Source organism: Entelurus aequoreus, linkage group LG15 (genome assembly GCF_033978785.1).
Source record: "Entelurus aequoreus isolate RoL-2023_Sb linkage group LG15, RoL_Eaeq_v1.1, whole genome shotgun sequence".
Classification (NCBI taxonomy): Eukaryota; Metazoa; Chordata; class Actinopteri; order Syngnathiformes; family Syngnathidae; genus Entelurus; species Entelurus aequoreus.
In genome coordinates, this window is record NC_084745.1 from 53,974,544 (window position 1) to 53,997,574 (window position 23,031).

A 23,031-nucleotide genomic window follows, 5' to 3' on the forward strand; every position below is an offset into this window, starting at 1 on the left:
ACTTTTCCCGAGATTTCCAGGAAATTCCCATTGAAATGAATGGGACATTTTTCAAAGTTCCACAACTCGCACATTTTTTGTCCGATTCAAACCGTTCCAACTTCAAAATATTCAGCCTGTTCAGGAATTGTCTGCTCCCTTTCAACAATTGTAAGAAAAAAAAAAATCCCAGATTTCCTAGAATTTTCAGTTTTTAGGGACATTTTCCCCATTCAAAATGAAATATCCATTTTTCAAACTTCCACAATTCCCACATTTTTCAACCCACTTCAACCGTTTCACCGTCAAAAACATTCCCCTTAATTAGGACAAAAAACAAAGTTGTTTTTTGATCTGGAAAAATTCCCGGTTTTCCCGAAAATCCGGAAATTCCTTAATACCATTTCTCAATTAAAAATGTTACCACTTCAACATCTCTCGACCGATTTGAAGAATTCCAACACCAACCATTTCAACACATTCAGAACATTTAAATTATTTTGCATTTTCCAAAAAATTCCCTCGTTTCCCGAGATTTCCAAGAAATTCCCATTGAAATAAATGGGACATTTTTCAAAGTTCCACAACTCCCACATTTGTTATCCGATTCAAACCGTTCCAACTTCAAAATATTCAGCCTGTTCAGGAATTGTCTGCTCCTTTTCAACAATTGTAAGAAAAAAAATCCCCGATTTCCTAGAATTCTCAGTTTTTAGGGACATTTTCCCCATTCAAAATTAATTATCCATTTTTCACACTTCCCCAATTCCCACATTTTTCAACCCACTTCAACCGTTTCACCGTCAAAAACATTCCCCTTAATTAGGACAAAAAAACTAAGTTTTTTTTTTAACTGGAAAAATTCCAGCATTGTCCCACCCACAGAACCATCTGATTGGTTACACGCAGAGCGGTAACAGCCAATCAGCAGTGCGTATTCAGAGCGCATGGAGTCAGTGCTCCTTCGGTGGATTGAGCAGAAAGGTGAGCATAAGGCAGCGGACTCTCCCCAAATTATAATAAACACTTCCAAGTCAACTACTAGTAACATCACTATGAGCCCGTTGACCTTCTAGAAACATAAGCGGCAGCTCAGCTCGCTCGCAGTCCTTGAGGTGAAGGCCAATTAGCTTTTAGCGTAACGTTAGCTCACTGTGCGGTGTGTGTATACGTGCGTGAGTGTGTGTGTGTGTGTGTGTGTTACGGACAGCAAAGCCCTGTCTGTCTGAGAGAAAGACAAGCATTATTGACCTACAGTTAACAACTAAGTTATTTCACTTTATCTTTTTCTGTGTTGATTGAGCTGTGTTGAAGCAGCAAAAAAGGACATTATGTTAAATGAAGAGTTTCTGTCTCTGATAGTTGATATAATAATGTAACTGCATCATAAAGCCTACATGAACTCCACGGTGTTCAGGGATGAATAGTCTCTCCTATTGCTATTGTACTATTTTTTCAGCCATAGTTACACTACCGTTCAAAAGTTTGGGGTCACATTGAAATGTCCTTATTTTTTGAAGGAAAAGCACTGTACTTTTCAATGAAGATAACTTTAAACTAGTCTTAACTTTAAAGAAATACACTCTATACATTGCTAATGTGGTAAATGACTATTCTAGCTGCAAATGTCTGCTTTTTGGTGCAATATCTACGTAGGTGTATAGAGGCCCATTTCCAGCAACTATCACTCCAGTGTTCTAATGGTACAATGTGTTTGCTCATTGGCTCAGAAGGCTAATTGATGATTAGAAAACCCTTGTGCAATCCCCGAAGCTCCTGGTTTTTCACCAATTTAACATGCTAAAATTAACAAAGACAGCACCATTTGAAGAAAATATTTTAGTGTTTAAAAACATGAAAACATCATTAATAGAACATACATAACCCAATTATCCTAATGAATCACTGTATATGGTTCAGTCCCAACAGTATTTAGTCACTAATATTTACATCTTGTGTTCATTTCACATCCACAGGTGTCACATTGATCAGTGTTATTATCTACAGTTTATTTACAGTATTACCACATTACTTCAGTTCATGTAATGTAAACATTTCATTATTTTCGCCAAAATAGGATATACATTTATGAAAATAATTAAACATGTTTAGTATTGTTTACTCATATTTGAAAATAGGAAATAATAATAATGTGAGGACATATTGCATGAAACAAGTGTGAAAATATTTACCTTCAAGATTGTTACACCACTGACAATAGTTTCAACAGACTACAAAAGAACATAATATTACAAAATAGTATTATATGCAAATTTATTTCGAACAAATTGTTAACTGGAATCAATAATGCGACTCTTTGAATTTCTGTCATTCCATAATATATTTTCACGTGGCTTTTTATTTTTAGAAAAACCCATTTATATTTCGCAAAGCAATAATTGGTTGATATTTCAAACAAACATGTGTATTTTGCAAGCAAATATTTTTTAGCTTACCTCATTATTAACAACCCTGTCTGCAACTGAAGTGGGCGGATCTTTCCTCTCCATGTCACTTTCGGTTGACATCCAAAAGTACCAGCTAGTCAAAAGTTTGTTTTCCTTGCTTCAAGTTGTTTCATATGTTTTTGGCGTTTCGCATGTACTTCCAAAGCCTTGAAACCTTGTGATCCATAGTCAATATTATCATGACACCACGTGCACAAAACCTTTCCGGGACGATCGATTTTCCGAATAAAATCACCGAACAAAGTCTTAAAGGCCTACTGAAACCTACTACTAGCGACCACGCAGTCTGATAGTTTATATATCAATGATGAAATCTTAACATTGCAACACATGCCAATACGGCCGGGTTAACTTATAAAGTGACTTTTAAAACTTCCCGGGAAATATCCGGCTGAAACGTCGCGGTATGATGACGTATGCGCGTGACGAAGTCAGAGTAACGGAAGTTATGGTACCCCGTAGAATCCTATACAAAAAGCTCTGTTTTCATTTCATAATCCCACAGTATTCTGGACATCTTTTGCAATTTGTTTAATGAACAATGAAGGCTGCAAAGAAGACAGTTGTAGGTGGGATCTGTGTATTAGCAGCGGACTACAGCAACACAACCAGGAGGACTTTGTTGGAGCGCTAGATAAAAGGCACTGAATGTCCATTTCGCGTTCTCGACTCTCATTTTCAAGAGGATATAGTATCCGAGGTGGTTTAAAATACAAATCCGTGATCCACAATAAAAAAAGGAGAGTGTGGAATCCAATGAGCCAGCTTGTACCTAAGTTACGGTCAGAGCGAAAAAAGATACGTCCATCACTGCCTCTCTAGTCATTCACTGTAACGTTCTTCATCTACGAATCTTTCATCCTCGCTCAAATTAATGGGGTAATCATCACTTTCTCGGTCCGAATCTCTCTCGCTCCATTGTAAACAACGGGGAATTGTGAGGAATACTAGCTCCTGTGACGTCACGCTACTTCCCGTACAGGCAAGGCTTTTTTCTATCAGCGAGCAAAAGTTGCGAACTTTATCGTCGATTTTCTCTACTAAATCCTTTCAGCAAAAATATGGCAATATCGCGAAATGATCAAGTATGACACATAGAATGGATCTGCTATTCCCGTTTAAATTAAAAAAAATCATTTCAGTAGGCCTTTAACTTTCTTCTTCCCAACAGTATCAGTGATTTCCCTTTCCATCCAGTCCCATCGGAACTTATTTTTGACATGTTTATCAATTTCTTTTACTCGTAAAGCGTCCTTTCTCTCGAGAACCGACATTGTTTACATATGGAAAATGGCCGTAGTAACCATTATGAATGATGACGTTATTAACGTCATCATTCATAACAGGGGCCGTACTTATCAAGCTTCTTAGAATGACTCCTAAGAAGTCTGCTAAGAGTTGACTTAAGAGTAAATCAATTCTTCGCTGAAAGCTGCACTTAAAAGTTAGTTATCAAGCGTCTTACTCACACTTTCAGTGAAGTGTAGGACTGAAACTTAAGTGTCACACTCAGAGCTGAATTACGACATTACTATGTGCCGTAAACGCAATTTTAGGTGACGTAATTTCTGTGTCCATAGAAATGACCAATCACGGAAGGGAATCCGTTGTCTAAGAATAAAGAAATATCTTGGAAATATTTAAGTGGACAATGGGAGTGTATATTTTGACAATAAACTACAAAATAATACAAAACAAACTAGTCCCCGCCGGCACTCACGCTACCGCTCCCTCTCTTCTCTCGCCCACACACTCACTGACGTCACTCACCTCATGGCCACACACATACGCTACTGTCATAACATTTTCTTTCCAATTCATTAATTAGGCAACTAATTTGAAACTGGTGTGGGTGGCTCTATATATACTAGCCCACTGCAGACACATGCAGAAATCAACAAGGAATCGAAAAGTATTAAATCTGTGACAAAAATAATACCCGCTCTGTCTAAACGATACCGTTTGATCTGCTCGTCATCAAACAAATCCAGAACATCGTTCCGCTCCCTGAACGTTCGCGCACGTCTCTCTCGCCTCAGTGCCATCCCCTGCTGGCAACTCCTAACCACTTAAGACACCTCTGAAGGTCTCTTAAATATCGTGGAGAGTAGGAGTGATTCTTAGACTTAAGAACGTTGATAAAAAGCTTTTATTCTTAAGTTTGAGAGTAGGACTAAATTTCGCAAATTCTCAGGACTTAAGTGTAAAATGGCACTCTAAGAAGCTTGATAAGTACGGCCCCAGATGTCCTGATTGGTCACAAGGGACATATCGACCAATCAACTACGGCGTAATATAACCTACGTCTCGAATCTTGATTTAGGGTCGGAAAAAAACCCGGAAAAACGACTTTAGATGGAAAAGTCACATGCCTGCACCCCCTTCCCCTATTCTTACATTCATACTACATTCTGTCCGCATTTCAGTTCATCTTCAGGATTGGAGCATTCACACGCAATTCCTTCATGAATTGCCTCATCTAGTTGAATGTAATGTAACTGTTCCATCAAGACCGTAAGAATGTTCAATAGAGAGTAAGGACAGTCCCAATCAGCACAAAGTGTTACTTACCCACTGTCTGAGGTCAGGGAATCTCCATAAGACGGGATGTCAACTTGGCCTTGGGCCTCGCCTTCCTGCCTGGACTGGCTCCTGTCCCTGGGTTCTCCGTTGTTGTTGGGGCAACCGGCTGCAGCCTCGTAGGCTTGAGAGTTGTTACTGAACGTCACCCTCGACCCTCGTTCGTAGCCGTTCACCACGCGGCTACTGGGCCTGCTCCCCGAGCTCTCGTGGTGCTTGCTGTACGACGGCGGCGAGGATGAGGGCGCCTGGCGGGATGAGGACGACGATGAAGAGGCAGGGGTGGGGGTGGGGGTGGGGGTCGTAGAGGAGGCCGTATTCTTGGGCAGCTTGTATCCATGAGAGATGAGGAGGTCCTCCACGCTGTACATGTTCGCATTTGTTGATGCTGGTGTGTTTCCCTTTTCTCCCCTCCTTCTTTCTGACTTTTTTTGGGGGAGAGGACGGACGGTCACCTGTCAAGTCTTCCCCGTGCGCAGCGGCAGGATCACTGCTCAGCTGAGGCCATCTCTGAGGAGAGAAGAGAGGGGAGGGCGTCACGAGTCGACGAGAAAAAGGAAAAGGTAATGGCAAAAACATTATCCACACTCCCTATATTAGCTATCTTAGCCTACTATCAAAATGACTTTAAAAGTCTTATATATAAGTGTTATAATGAAGACAACACATGATGTAATATACTAGCCTACTATCAAAATGACTTTTAAAGTCTTGTATAAGTGTTATAATGAAGACAACACATGATGTAATATACTAGCCTACTATCAAAATGACTTTAAAAGTCTTATATAAGTGTTATAATGAAGACAAAACATGATGTAAGTGTCTATATTAGCTATATTAGCCTACTATCAAAATGACTTTAAAAGTCTTGTATAAGTGTTATAATGAAGACAACACATGACGCAAGTGTCTATATTAGCTATATTAGCCTACTATCAAAATGACTTTAAAAGTCTTATATAAGTGTTATAATGAAGACAACACATGATGTAAGTGTCTATATTAGCTATATTAGCCTACTATCAAAATGACTTTAAAAGTCTTATATAAGTGTTATAATGAAGGCAACACATGATGTAAGTGTCTATATTAGCTATATTAGCCTACTATCAAAATGACTTTTAAAGTCTTATATAAGTGTTATAATGAAGGCAACACATGATGTAAGTGTCTATATTAGCCTACTATCAAAATGACTTTTAAAGTCTTATATAAGTGTTATAATGAAGGCAACACATTATGTAAGTGTCTATATTAGCTATATTAGCCTACTATCAAAATGACTTTAAAAGTCTTATATAAGTGTTATAATGAAGGCAACACATGATGTAAGTGTCTATATTAGCTACATTAGCCTACTATCAAAATGACTTTAAAAGTCTTATATAAGTGTTATAATGAAGACAACACATGATGTCAAGTGTCTATATTAGCCTACTATCAAAATGACTTTTAAAGTCTTATATAAGTGTTATAATGAAGGCAACACATTATGTAAGTGTCTACATTAGCCTACTATCAAAATGACTTTTAAAGTCTTATATAAGTGTTATAATGAAGGCAACACATGATGTAAGTGTCTATATTAGCCTACTATCAAAATGACTTTTAAAGTCGTATATAAGTGTTATAATGAAGACAACACATTATGTAAGTGTCTATGTTAGCCTACTATCAAAATAACTTTAAAATTCTTATATAAGTGTTAAAATGAAGACAACACATTATGTAAGTGTCTATATTAGCCTACTATCAAAATGATTTTAAAATTCTTATATAAGTGTTAAAATGAAGACAACACATGATGTAAGTGTCTATATTAGCTATATTAGCCTACTATCAAAATGACTTTAAAAGTCTTAAATACGTGTTATAATGAAGACAACACATGATGTAAGTGTCTACATTAGCCTTCTATCAAAATGACTTTTAAAGTCATATGTAAGTGTTATAATGAAGACAACCCATTATGTAAGTGTCTATGTTAGCCTTCTATCAAAATGACTTTAAAATTCTTATATAAGTGTTAAAATGAAGGCAACACATGATGTAAGTGTCTATATTAGCTATATTAGCCTACTATCAAAATGACTTTTAAAGTCTTATATAAGTGTTATAATGAAGGCAACACATGATGTAAGTGTCTATATTAGCCTACTATCAAAATGACTTTTAAAGTCTTATATAAGTGTTATAATGAAGACAACACATGATGTAAGTGTCTATATTAGCCTACTATCAAAATGACTTTTAAAGTCTTATATAAGTGTTGTAATGAAGACAACACATGATGTAAGTGTCTATATTAGCCTACTATCAAAATGACTTTTAAAGTCTTATATAAGTGTTATAATGAAGACAACACATGATGTAAGTGTCTATATTAGCCTATTATCAAAATGACTTTTAAAGTCTTATATAAGTGTTATAATGAAGACAACACATGATGTAAGTGTCTATATTAGCCTACTATCAAAATGACTTTTAAAGTCTTATATGAGTGTTATAATGAAGACAACACATGATGTAAGTGTCTATATTAGCCTACTATCAAAATGACTTTAAAATTCTTATATAAGTGTTAAAATGAAGACAACACATGATGTAAGTGTCTATATTAGCGTACTATCAAAATGACTTTAAAAGTCTTAATTGCGTGTTATAATGAAGACAACACATTATGTAAGTGTCTATATTAGCTATATTAGCCTACTATCAAAATGACTTTTAAAGTCTTATATAAGTGCTATAATGAAGGCAACACATGATGTAAGTGTCTATATTAGCCTACTATCAAAATGACTTTTAAAGTCATATGTAAGTGTTATAATGAAGACAACACATGATGTAAGTGTCTATATTAGCCTACTATCAAAATGACTTTAAAAGTCTTATATAAGTGTTATAATGAAGGCAACACATGATGTAAGTGTCTATATTAGCTATATTAGCCTACTATCAAAATGACTTTAAAAGTCTTATATAAGTGTTATAATGAAGGCAACACATGACATAAGTGTCTATATTAGCTACAATAGCCTTCTATCAAAATGACTGTATGTCGCAGGCTGACGCAAATCTTTGTTGACAGAAATGACATTTATAGATGTATTCTACACATTTGTACAACATTGGAACACATTAGTAAAACTGAGGCTTCTCAGAAGGTGAGATAACTTCTGGAAATGACCGTCTTAGAATGGCCAAAGGTATAAATGTGTGTGTCCAAGTTAAAGGACACATACATCGTTAGATTCATTACAATCTATGCAAGCTGGGTAACGTTTGCTGTGGTCTGGAACAACATGGCGCACAAACAACTATCAGAAATGCAGCCAATATTACATACAGATAATGTGTCAAATATATATTAAATACACAGAGGACATAAGTAAATGACATTAAATGAGCTCAAATATAGCTACAAGTGAGGCATAATGATGCAAACATGTACATACAGCTCGCCTAAATAGCATGTTAGCATCGATTAGCATGCAGTCATGTAATAAAAGAGAATAAGGAGCTCATGTTTTACATCACTAGGCCAACTGAGGGATTGTGTTTCTCTCTGCTCACATTCTCCTCCTCACTTGCAGAGTCTCTTTTTGCATCTCAAAAGCATTTTCAGTTGAGTCTGAGAGGACAAGCAGCACTTTTTTTTTTTTTTTTTTTTTTTTCTAACTAGAAACTGCAATCCTCCAAGAAAATGCGAGTGAATGCTGAGACCAGTAAAGTTGTCACGTTGTGTAAATGGTAAATAAAAAGAGAATACAATGATTTGCAAATCCTTTTTCAACTTATATTCAATTGAATAGACTGCAAAGACAAGATATTTAACGTTCACACTGAGAGACGTAATTTTTCTTGCAAATATTAATTAAATTAGAATTTAATGGCAGCAACACATTGCAAGAAAGTTGTCACAGGGGCATTTTTACCACTGTGTTACATGGCCTTTCCTTTTCCACAGTTTCCAAAAGCAATTTGAAATGGGGACTCGTCAGACCACAGAACACTTTTCCACTTTGCATCAGTCCATCTTAGATGAGCGGGTGTTGTTGATAAATGGCTCTGGCTTTGCATAGTAGAGTTTTAACTTGCACTTACAGATGTAGCGACCAACTGTAGTTACTGACAGCGGTTTTCTGAAGTGTTCCTGAGCCCATGTGGTGATATCCTTTACACACTGATGTTTTTTTTTTGATGCAGTCCCGCCTGAGGGATCGAAGGTCCGTAATATCATCGCTTACGTGCAGTGGTTTCTCCAGATTCTCTGAACCTTTTGATGATATTACGGACCGTAGATTACCTAAATTCCTTGCAATAGCTGGTTGAGAAATGTTGCTTTTAAACTGTTGGACAATTTGCTCACGCATTTGTTGACAAAGTGGTGACCCTCGCCCCGTCCTTGTTTGTGAACGACTGAGCATTTCATGGAAGCTGCTTTTATACCCAATCATGGCACCCACCTGTTCCCAATTAGCCTGTTCACCCGTGGGATGTTCCAAATAAGTGTTTGATGAGCATTCCTCAACTTTATCAGTCTTTTTTGCCAATTGTGCCAGCTTTTTTGAAACATGTTGCAGGCATCAAATTCAAATGAGCTAATATTTGCAAAAAATAACAGAGCTTTCCAGTTCGAACGTTAAATATCTATTCAATTGAATATAAGTTGAAAAGGATTAGCAAATTATTGTATTCTGTTTTTATTTACCATTTACATAACATGCCAAATTCACTGGTTTTGGGGTTTGTATATATAATGTAGTAACAGACACCTTCATAACAATATGTAATATGTACAATATACACACTGCAAGTATATATATAATGTAGTAACAGACACCTTCGTAACAATATGTAATATGTACAATATACACACTGCAAGTATATATATAATGTAGTAACAGACACCTTCATAACAATATGTAATATGTACAATATACACACTGCAAGTATATATATAATGTAGTAACAGACACCTTCATAACAATATGTAATATGTACCATATACACACTGCAAGTATATAATGTCGCAACAGACACCTAATAACAATATGTAATATGTTGTATATACACACTGCAAGTATATATATATATATATATATATATATATATATATATATATATATATATATATATATATATATATATATATATATATATATATATATACATATATATATATAATGTAGTAACAGACACCTTCATAACAATATGTAATATGTACAATATACACACTGCAAGTATATATATAAAGTAGTAACAGACACCTTCATAACAATATGTAATATGTACAATATACACACTGCAAGTATATATATAATGTAGTAACAGACACCTTTATAACAATATGTAATATGTACAATATACACACTGCACATATATATATAAAGTAGTAACAGACACCTTCATAACAATATGTAATATGTACAATATACACACTGCAAGTATATATATAATGTAGTAACAGACACCTTCATAACAATATGTAATATGTTGTATATACACACTGCAAGTATATATATAATGTAGTAACAGACACCTTCATAACAATATGTAATATGTACAATATACACACTGCAAGTATATACATAATGTCGTAACAGACACCTTCATAACAATATGTAATATGTACAATATACACACTGCAAGTATATACATAATGTAGTAACAGACACCTTCATAACAATATGTAATATGTACAATATACACACTGCAAGTATATATATATATAATTGAGTATTATATATAGTAGTATTACTCAATTATTTGAAGAAAGTAATCAATCGATAGCTACTTCATTACTAAAATATTGGTGGTGTCCTTGTTAAAAATGTAACTTTGAGCAAGTGGCCTGCTGAAGAAGTGCTGATACCCACGGTGCAAGTGGTAATGATGTAATACCCATGATGAAGTCATACTTGCTGCCCCGTCAACAGGACAGATGCTGCTGCAGCCCCATTGACTTGAAACTCTCCACTGGAGCCCACTGCCAATTGTGACATGTCCCCTATTAAGTCAGGAGATCCCGTGCCAGAACCAAGTGTACCTCAGACAGTTTAAAAGGCAATCGCACTACGATTGTTGAACGGCGGGGCCAAATTGCTCGTTTTTCAGTTCGACAAACAGATGGTTGACGCAGCCCTTGCCAGAATGTATTCATCTGCAACACATTCCCATTTGTTTTGCTTCTTGGGATTTGTTTTGTCACGATAATCCCACGGACATGAAAAGCCAGCATTCTGAATCAAACAGCATTGATTCGGGGGGGGCCACTGCCCTGACTGTACCCCCCCCCCCCCCCTTGTTCCCTCTCTGCTCCTTGTACCTGAACATTAGCACAGACTAGTCGGTGATTAACAGGATTCAAGACTGTGAAATGCCACTTTCTTTGTACGTCTTGGTCCTTAATAAGATTATCTTTTTTTTATTTAAAACCTTTAAACCTGTTAGCTTTGGAGGATTGACTCTTGGCTCTTACCCAGTTAATACTTTAGTTAAGTTTCACTCTTTCCAATTTGCCTAATCTCCTCAAGGAGAGGCCAGCTGGGTTTGCTGGAGACTTTTTTTGTATTAACAATGTCAAGACTAGGACACGAACTAACTTATCATTTCCCTTTTTTGTTTTTATTAATATGCAGATCCTTGGCCCGGTCATCACTGATGACAAGAAACGATAGGAAATACAAACATTATTAGTAGAGATGTCCGATAATATGCATTAAAATGTAATATCGGAAATTATCGGTATCGTTTTTTTTTATTATCGGTATCATTTTTTTTAATTTTTTTTTTTTAATAATTAAATCAACATAAAAAACACAAGATACACTTACAATTTGTGCACCAACCCAAAAAACCTCCCTCCCCCATTTACACTCATTCACACAAAAGGGTTGTTTCTTTCTGTTATTAATATTCTGTTTCCTACTTTATATATCAATATATATCAATACAGTCTGCAAGGGATACAGTCCGTAAGCACACATGCTGGTCCACTAATAGTACTAACCTTTAAAGGCCTACTGAAAGCCACTACTACCGACCACGCAGTCTGATAGTTTATATATCAATGATGAAATCTTAACATTATAACACATGCCAATACGGCCGGGTTAACTTATAAAGTGACATTTTAAATTTGCCGCTAAACTTCCGGTTCGAAACGCCTCTGAGGATGACGTATGCGTGTGACGTAGCCCGGCGAACACGGGTATGCCTTCCACATTGAAGCCAATACGAAAAAGCTCTGTTTTCATTTCATAATTCCACAGTATTCTGGACATCTGTGTTCGTGAATCTGTTGCAATCATGTTCATTGCATTATGGAGAAGGAAGCTGAGCAAGCAAAGAAGAAAGTTGTCGGTGCGAAATGGACGTATTTTTCGAACGAAGTCAGCAACAACAGTACACAGCCGGCGCTTCTTTGTTTACATTCCCGAAAGATGCAGTCAAGATGGAAGAACTCGGATAACAGAGACTCTAACCAGGAGGACTTTTGACTTCGATACACAGACGCCTGTAGAGAACTGGGACAACACAGACTCTTCCCAGGATTACTTTGATTTGGATGACAAAGACGCAGACGTGCTACCGTGAGTATGCAGCTTTGGCTTCTAAACATTTGATCGCTTGACCGTATGTGCGCAACTTTTTTTTGCGTATGTACGTAACTTTTTAAAAATATATAAGCTTTATGAACCTTGGGTTAGGTGAACGGTCTTTTGGGCTGAGTGATTGTGTGTGTTGATCAGGTGTTTGAATTGTATTGGCGTGTTCGATGGAGCTAGGAGCTAGCATAGGAGCTAGGAGTTAGCATAACAAAGACGTAGGTGTTTTTATGCAGGATTAATTTGTGTCATATTAAATATAAGCCTGGTTGTGTTGTGGCTAATAGAGTAAATATATGTCTTGTGTTTATTTACTGTTTTAGTCATTCCCAGCTGAATACCAGGTACCGTGAGTATGCAGCCTTGGCTGCTAAACATTTGATAGCTTGACCGTATGTGCGCGTCACGTACGTAACTTTTAAAAAATATATAAGCTTTATAAACCTTGGGTTAGGTGAACGGTCTTTTGGGCTGAGTGATTGTGTGTGTTGATCAGGTGTTTGAATTGTATTGGCGAGTTCTATGGAGCTAGGAGCTAGCAGAGGAGCTAGGAGCTAGCATAGGAGCTAGCAGAGGAGGTAGCATAACAAACACGTAGGTGTTTTTATGCAGGATTAATTTGTGGCATATTAAATATAAGCCTGGTTGTGTTGTGGCTAATAGAGTATATATATGTCTTGTGTTTATTTACTGTTGTAGTCATTCCCAGCTGAATATCAGGTCACCCCCGGCTCTCACAGCATCTTCCCTATCTGAATCGCTTCCACTGCCCTCTAATCCTTCACTCTCACTTTCCTCATCCACAAATCTTTCATCCTCGCTCAAATTAATGGGGAAATTGTCGCTTTCTCGGTCCGAATCTCTCTCACTTCATGCGGCCATCATTGTAAACAATAGGGAACTTTGCGTATATGTTCAACTGACTACGTCACGCTACTTCCGGTAGGGGCAAGCCTTTTTTTTATCAGATACCAAAAGTTGCAATCTTTATCGTCGTTGTTCTATACTAAATCCTTTCAGCAAAAATATGGCAATATCGCGAAATGATCAAGTATGACACATAGAATAGATCTGCTATCCCCGTTTAAATAAAAAAAAATTCATTTCAGTTCGAGCAACGTTGATTTATTGATGTTGCTATTGCTCGGCACTATTTTGAGTGTTACTATTTTTGTGATTGCACATTCGCACATTACATTTTGGGAGTGAACAGAGTTGTTAGAACGCTGGTTTGTAATATATTATTCAAGTTTGACTGACCTATCTGACTGTTTTTGTTGACATTCCCTTTAGCGCAGCGTAGGTGCGGCTAATAACACGGGGCGGCTAATAGGTAAACAAAGTTTTGAAATATGCCATTCATTGAAAGTGCGGCTAATAACACGGGGCGGCTTATGGTGCGGAAAATACGGTAGTTGTTGCAGCCCTAAGTATTTGATCAATCGAATAGTCGATAGGTTACTTGATTACTAAAATAACCGACGGCTGCAGCCCTAAAAATGTTGCAGCATGCACATATTCCTGAGAGCCGCGCGTTTAATTTGGTTTACAATACAGTTATTTTCTCCATTGGCAACTGCCAACTTCATTTTCTACCTTTACATTTAATGACGGGAAGACGGAAAGAAGAGCAGCATCAGATTTACCACGTCAATCAGCTAATTGAGAAGCGTGTCAACGTCCATTCGCGGCAGTTTACGGGAATTAGGCTAATGCTCGAGTAGGTAAATAATACACAGATTGATTGTTTTTATTTTTTAAATGCGTTCGTGTTTTCTCTCTTGGGATTAGACACGGGTTTTCCAAACTATCCGGCAGCATAAAAGCAGAACCAATCAGTACTTTTTCCCTGCAAAAAGCCAAAAGCCTTTAATAAATTAAGACTTGGGTCAAGCGCTGCGTTCTTTAATGTCATATTTAATATGATAATCCACTTTACCTTGCCATTTACATACAAACCATCCATATGTTGTGGAGCGAACGTAATCCCTCATCTGAGGCAATTGCTCCTGGTGTCGCCGGTAAATGAGGATTATCTACATCATCAGTTAAAGTGAGGATTTCCTCTTGTAAAGTGATCCGCCGCCATGCAGCCTCCGCCCCCGCTGCTCCTTCTTCCCCATGACAGGCTGCATTTCAACGCGGTTACGCAATAGAATTAGTCATTTTATAACAAATAAAACCTGGGATTGAAAGGGAACACTGTGCAACAATGGCCGACGTTCATCCCCCCCCCCTGACACAAAAACACTGTGCTCCGTGACAATACCCTCTTGTGTTGGAAAAAGGACTGGCATTGTAGTCGTCAGCTCCGGGCGGATGAAATGCGGCTCTTCTGTATTTTTTTGTTGACATTGCTCACTCAGAAAGGGAATTAATGAAATAGTTTATATGGATCACATACACCGCCTAGTGCGCTAAAAATAAACGGAACCACATGAGGGCTGGCATTTTCCCCCACAGACGACCCTCGCACCGCCCCCGTGTGTTCTCGTCACATCAGCCACTTTCATTTCCACTCACGATGCGGTCAAAGAAGCCAGGCGGGCGACTTGTGCTGCGATGTGAACGCTAGTCCAGGCCCGGGGTTTGGTTGACGGAAAACGTGAAACAATTAGGAGCATTTTCGGCTGACTGCACACGGCTGACTGCAGGACTGTGACGGTCTGCAGGTTGACAGTTTGGTGTCACCTCCTTATTTATGGCCGGACTAAGACGAAGGCTGGTGGTGAGGGACGGTCTGCGTGGTCAACAATGTTTCGGGGGGGGGGACTGACGCCTGGAATTGAAAAGGTTTGTCCAAACCTGAGTGGATTAGGGATGTGAGGATCGATTTTCGTGAAAAAAGTACCGTATTCTTCGGACTATAAGGCGCACTTAACCCTTGTGTAATGTTCTTATTGTTGTTACTCAGCCAGCGTTTGTGGGTCTGATGGACCCGTTGCATTTGGTGGCTTTTAAGGGCCTACTGAAATGAATTTTTTTTTATTTAAACGGGGATAGCAGGTCCATTCTATGTGTCAGAGAGTCAATCACTTCACCATAAAAGTAGGTGACAGTGTCATCACCAGGAAAGATGAGGTCACTTACCTAGGTTCCATTCTAGAGGCTAACCTTTCCTGTGATAAAATGGCAACCAAGGTAATCAAAAAGGTTAACCAACGAACGAGATTTCTCTACAGAATTTCCTCTCTGGTCAACAAAAGCACCTTGAGGATTCTGGCGGGAACTCTCGTTCAACCCTTTTTCGATTACGCATGCACCTCCTGGTACCCTAGCACCTCCAAAACCCTCAAATCTAAACTCCAAACATCTCAGAACAAGCTAGTCAGGTTACTTCTAGACCTCCACCCCAGATCCCACCTCACTCCTACCCACTTCTCTAAAGTGGGCTGGCTCAAGGTGGAGGACAGAGTTAAACAACTTGCACTGAGCCTAGTCTATAAAATCCGCTACACCTCCCTGATACCGAAGTACATGTCAAACTACTTCCTTAACGTAAATGACCGCCATAACCACAACACCAGGGGGTGCTCCACTAACCACGTTAAACCCAGATTCCGAACTAACAAAGGTCTTAACTCATTCTCTTTCTATGCCACATCAATGTGGAATGCGCTCCCAACAGGTATAAAAGAAAGGGCATCTCTATCCTCCTTCAAAACCGCAATAAAAGTTCACCTCCAGGCAGCTACAACCCTAAACTAACACCCTCCCCGGATTGCTAATAATCAAATGTAAACAATCAAATGCAGATTCTTTTTCTTATGCCTTCTGATCTCTCTCTCTCTCTCTCTCTATGTCCACTACTTGATGTCCATATCCCCCCCCACCCCCCCCTCCCTCCACACCCCTGATTGTAAATAATGTAAATAATTCAATGTGATTATCTTGTGTGATGACTGTATTATGATGATAGTATATATATGATAGTATATATCTGTATCATGAATCAATTTAAGTGGACCCCGACTTAAACAAGTTGAAAAACTTATTCGGGTGTTACCATTTAGTGGTCAATTGTACGGAATATGTACTTCACTGTGCAACCTACTAATAAAAGTCTCAATCAATCAATCAATCAATCATACTTGATCATTTCGCGATATCGCCATATTTTTGCTGAAAGGATTTAGTAGAGAACAACGACGATAAAGATCGCAACTTTTGGTATCTGATAAAAAAAAAGCCTTGCCCCTACCGGAAGTAGCGTGACGTAGTCAGTTGATCGCCTCCTCATATTGTTTTCAATGCAGCTAGAGCGATTCGGACCGAGAAAGCGACGATTACCCCATTAATTTGAGCGAGGATGAAAGATTTGTGGATGAGGAACGTTAGAGTTAAGGACTAAAATGCAGTGCAAGACATATCTTTTTTCGCTCCGACCGTAACTTATGTACAAGCTGGCTCATTGGATTCCAAACTTTCTCCTTTTTCTATTGTGGATCACGGATTTGTATTTCAAACCACCTCGGATACTATATCCTCTTGAAAATGAGAGTCGAGAACGCGAAATGGACATTCACAGTGACTTTTATCTCCACGACAATACATCGGCGAAGCTCTTTAGCCACTGAGCTAACGTGATAGCATCGGGCTCAAATGCAGATAGAAACAAAAGAAATAAACCCCTGACTGGAAGGATAGACAGAAGATCAACAATACTATTAAACCATGGACATGTAAATACACGGTTAATGCTTTCCAGCCTGGCGAAGGTTAACAATGCTGTTGCTAACGACGCCATTGAAGCTAACTTAGCTACGGAGCTAACGTGATAGCATCGTGCTTAACTGCATATACAAACAAAATAAATAAATCCCTGACTGGAAGGATAGACAGAAGATCAACAATACTATTAAACCATGGACATGTAAATACACGGTTAAAGGCCTACTGAAATGATTTTTTTTTTATTTAAACGGGGATAGCAGGTCCATTCTATGTGTCATACTTGATCATTTCGCGATATCGCCATATTTTTGCTGAAAGGATTTAGTAGAGAACAACGACGATAAAGATCGCAACTTTTGGTATCTGATAAAAAAAAAAGCCTTGCCCCTACCGGAAGTAGCGTGACGTAGTCAGTTGATCGCCTCCTCCTATTGTTTTCAATGCAGCTAGAGCGATTTGGACCGAGAAAGCGACGATTACCCCATTAATTTGAGCCAGGATGAAAGATTTGTGGATGAGGAACGTTAGAGTTAAGGACTAAAATGCAGTGCAAGACATATCTTTTTTCGCTCTGACCGTAACTTAAGGTAAGACATATTATCTGGTGTTTTGTTTCATAATATTATGAAAAAGCAACTTTTTTACCTTCTGGTACCTGCTGATCTGTATTTGGGATCTGCATAAGTTCATGCCGACAACGTAGTCGATAAGCTTCTTCCATTTCTCTATCTTCTGGTTATGGGACATTCATCCTCCGCTGTTGTCATTTCTAATATAAAGTAGTGTAAATTTCTTACTTATATCTGTCAGTAAACTCGCCATGAAAGCACTAAAACATACCGGTATAGTGAGTTTACATTATTCACCCAAGGAACTTTAGTTATTAGAGAGTTCCGGTCGGACAGTTTGTCACGGGCGTTGTTGTTGCACTGGTGAGCCACGGATGAGGAGATGCTGCTCCGTTATTGATTGAAGTAAAGTCTGAATGTCATTAAAACAGTTAGCGCCATCTTTTGACACTTCTTCCACTCCCGTCCTTGCACGCTACACCGCTACAACTCAGAAAGCGACTTAAAGATGATGTGTAAAACATTTCTTTTGAGCAAAGAACCACCATTACATGTTATGCAGACCACAAGGAAGTCTTTTACATTTAGAAAAAAATAATAATAATATGACCCCTTTGATGTGCCCTATAATCCGGTGTGCCTTTTGTATGAAAATAGACCTGAATAGACCAATTAATGCCTTTTTATACCGATCACAATATGTCGTTCTGTTTGGCTGACACTATTTTTAGTCCCCCGTCTGACACGCGGCTAGCAGCTAATTGTGTGTTTTCATATTGTGTGAATAATAATCACCTCCAAATAAACTGCATTTCTTACCATCTTAAAGGGGAACTGCACTTTTTTTTTTTAAATGTTGCCTATCGTTTACAATCCTTATAAAGACAAAAGGTTTTTGTTTTTTTTGCATTCTAACTTTTAAAAATCATCTCTATCTCGGAGGTTAGCCATGCAGCTAATGTTAGCAATCAATACTACCTCTAAATCACTTTAAAAATGCATTAAAAAAGTTTCAACAATACTTTATTTACGTTCTGTAACCTGTATAGTAACTAATAAAGATCTTATTGGAAGATCTTAAAGGGGGACTTGTTGTAACCAGATCAGAACCATATCCATATTTAAGTGTTACTTCTTTCTAAACTCCTATAGTCATATTCTCATCAGCTAATGTCTCGTCTGGTACAAAGTGCTTGCATTTGAGTGTCCTTGATGAGAGTCAGTGTTGAATATTCTCTCTGTTGAGACTGCCATAACATTCCTAAGATAAGAAGCACAGCGCGGTGCTGGACAGGAGGTGGGGAGGAGGAAGGAGAGTATCACGGGACTTCCGTGGGTTTGGGGGAGACCGATCGAGACTGGGCGAGGGAACGCTGGTGTACTGGGTTGGTCTCACGTTTGTCCTCTAAGCTTGGAGAATAAACCACAAAATACCAACTACTGCCTGGTGATTGAATATAAACATCAGCTTATGTGCCATTTAAGAATTCGGGAATGACCAGCAGCTTAGAATCCCTGGGAGGAAGAGCTGGTCAACGCAACATAACCAAACTGTAGCAACATTGTTATTGTAAGAGTGAACACTGAGGAACTATTTTTCTAGCGTACTAACACATTGGCATGCTTCGGCTGGCTACGGCAAGAGACAAGCAAGCTTCTACGTTTTGAGTTTGTAATGCACAACACTGTGATAGGACACCAATCTGTACTGACTGAAAAACATGAACAATCATATCACAGTATCTGTAAGGTATTAGCCCATATTTCATGTTTTGTTTGTGCACATCTAGCTTTACAGCATATGTACTTTTGTCGTACTAACAAGCATGACGTGCTGCCTGTATCATGATCAATATTATAGTGCGTTTGGTCGAGCAGGCCGGGGACGTTTCCAGTTGATTTTTGGGGTAAGCAATCCATTTATGTCGACGTAGCTTGACTCCAAGTTCCATATTTACAGTGTCAAAGTCACGCTGACCTCACTCTCTCGGCTTCCGTCTGCTACAACGTTTCAGCCTCTCTTCGTGCTCGCTTCTATAAGCAGCAGTTGAATCTCCATATAGCCAGCTTAAAAAAAAGATAAGGTTGTGAATCATAATGTGTCCAAAAATAGTCGTCTTCGTTGTCTATTGCCAAGTCTGCCATGATTAGAAACGCACTCCAGTTTGTTTAGTGGAAGTCGGAACACACATTTGTTGCCGGAAATGCACTGCTAAGGAAACAGAATTCGATGTACAGAGGAAAGAAGTTCCATTATTGCTTAAAATTACAAAAAAACATGTTAATACTATAACTAACTAAATGTAGCAATTTCTACAGAAATTGTGTGGACTGCCCCAATGTTGAAGCTGAACTGAAATGCTTATAGAATGTAGAATGAATGTAAGAATAGTGATTAGCTGGTTAAAAAGTATGAAATTAGCTGAAAAGCCCGCAAAAATGTTTCACCATGCTAACGTTATTATGTTAACAATAGCATAACAGGGTAACAGCTGGCGTGCTACGATGGCACTCAGTAATTTTTCAGTAATTAGTCATTAGGTTAAATAAAATTAATTAATAAAATTAGCTAAAATGCTGGCAAAAAATGTGAGCAATCCAATGTTAACATGCCAACATTTACATACTAACAAAGGAACAGCTGGCATATTTTGAAAATAGTGTCAAGTAACAAAATCCATTATTTTAAAGGTAAAATCTTCAAATGAGCTTACATGCTACTATAAAACGTAGCTTGCTAACATTAGCATGGTAATAGGGGAACAGCTAGCATTCTTCCAAGATGGCACCAAGTAACAAAAACTGTCATTATTAGGTTGAAATGTAAAAAATTTGCTAAAATGCTATCATAAAATGTTAGCACGCTAATGTTAACATGCTAACATTAACATACTAACAGAGGAACAGCTGGCATATTTCTAAAATAGTTTCCAGTAACAAAATCCATGATTTTAAAGGTAAATTCTTCATAATGAGCTTACATGCTACTATAAAACCTAGCTTGCTAACATTAGCATGGTAATAGGGGAACAGCTAGCATTCTTCTAAGATGGCACCAAGTAACAAAAACCGTATTTATTAGGTTGAGATGTACAAAATGTGCTAAAATGCTAGCATAAAACGTTAGCACGCTAATGTTAACATGGCAACATAAACATACTAACCGAGGAACAGCTGGCATATTTCTAAAATAGTTTCGAGTAACAAAATCCATGATTTTAAAGGTAAATTCTTCATAATGAGCTTACATGCTACTATAAAACGTAGCTTGCTAACATTAGCATGGTAATAGGGGAACAGTTACAGTGTTTCCCATAAACTGCCAAGATACCTGTGGCTGTGGGGGGCGTGGCTGTGGGCGTGGCTAAGGGCGTGGTCACCATGACATCATCGAGCAATTTGCATAATTTACTACAATGATGATTTTCTCTAAAAAGGCTCAAAAAATGTATACTTACTAATTAATAATAACAGTTTTGTTTTAAACGTCCATCCATCCATCCATTTTACAATATAATTACAACACTTTATGTACATATTTATATACAGATTTGAACAATAAGTTATTCACTGAAATATATTTATTAATTGTGGTTCTTACAAAAAATATATCTTATAAAATATAAAAGCTAAAATGTCTCTTAAAGCTCTGCCCCTTTAATTAGTGCATACTAAATAATTTAACTTTAGCCTACTACTACAACCATATTATTTACCAGCAACATAAAGTGAAACAGAGGCAGAGGTGTCCTGCCACAGTCAGTAACAAATAAACAGAAAACAGTAGTGGTCAAATACAAATAAGGCAACAAGAGAAGTATCCTACACTTCTCTTTTGTAAAGTAAATCTGAACAGCCTATATGGGCATCTACATCAACTATATGATTTGCCTGAGAAGCTGGACAGGACAAAAAAAAAATACAAATAAATACAAATTAATTTTTTTAATTTAAAAAAAAAAAAATTATTTGTGGCGGACGTAATTCTTTCGTGGCGGGCCGCCACAAATAAATGAATGTGTGGGAAACACTGACTTAGCATTCTTCTAAGATGGCACCAAGTAACAAAAACCGTCATTATTAGGTTGAGATGTACAAAATTTGCTAAAATGCTAGCATAAAACGTTAGCACGCTAATGTTAACATGCCAACATAAACATACTAACAGAGGAACAGCTGGCATATTTCTAAAATAGTTTCCAGTAACAAAATCCATGATTTTAAAGGTAAAATCGTCATAATGAGTTCACATGCTAGCATCAAACATTAGCATGCTAACCTTGGAACCGTTGGCATACTTCCAAGATGGCGCCATGTTATGAAATTCATGAGCTGAACAAGTTGGTGTTGGGATCGGTTGAGAAATGTGTTAATTGTGGAACTTTGAAAAAATGGCCCATTCATTTAAATGGGGATTTCCTGCTAAATTTGGGAAGAATTTTGGGGGATTTTTTTTGGAACTATCACAATAACACAATTGCCTTTAAATAGATGAATGAGTTGCGTTTGGGGCTGGCTGCTCTGAAAACAAACCCCGCCCACTCTGTATTGTTCCTGGCCTGAGCTGCTGTGACGTAGATTACTGTAATGACTCGAAAAATACTCAAAAGTGCAGATTTTAACCATTGAAATACTTTCTATAGTTAAAGGCCTTCTGAAATGAAATGTTCTTATTCAAACGGGGATAGCAGGTCCATTCTATGTGTCATACTTGATCATTTTGCGATATTGCCATATTTTTGCTGAAAGGATTTAGTAGAGAACATCGACAATAAAGTTCGCAACTTTTGGTCGCTGATAAAAAAGCCTTGCCTGTACCGGAAGTAGCGTGACGTCGCAGGTTGAAGAGCTCCTCACATCTGCACATTGTTTACACCAGCAGCGAGAGCGATTCGGACCGAGAAAGCGACGATTACCCCATTAATTTGAGCGAGGATGAAAGATTCAAGGATGAGGAAAGTGAGAGTGAAGGATTAGAGTGCAGTGCAGGACGCCAGGGTGTATCTTTTTTCGCTCTGACCGTAACTTAGGTACAAGGGCTCATTGGATTCCACACTTTCTCCTTTTTCTATTGTGGATCACGGATTTGTATTTTAAACCACCTCGGATACTATATCCTCTTGAAAATGAGAGTCGAGAACGCGA

The 23,031-nt window shown here is 37.9% G+C and overlaps 1 protein-coding gene across 1 annotated transcript in view; it reads right to left on the reverse strand.

The window, feature by feature from the left end:
* LOC133630262 (uncharacterized) overlaps positions 1-23,031 on the reverse strand; it is an 80,119-nt gene that overhangs the window by 18,249 nt on the left and 38,839 nt on the right. The window contains exon 2 of the mRNA XM_062021744.1: positions 5,019-5,537. Coding sequence (XP_061877728.1) covers positions 5,019-5,398 — 380 coding nt within the window. The 5' untranslated portion in view covers positions 5,399-5,537. The remainder of the gene's footprint in view (positions 1-5,018; positions 5,538-23,031) is intronic.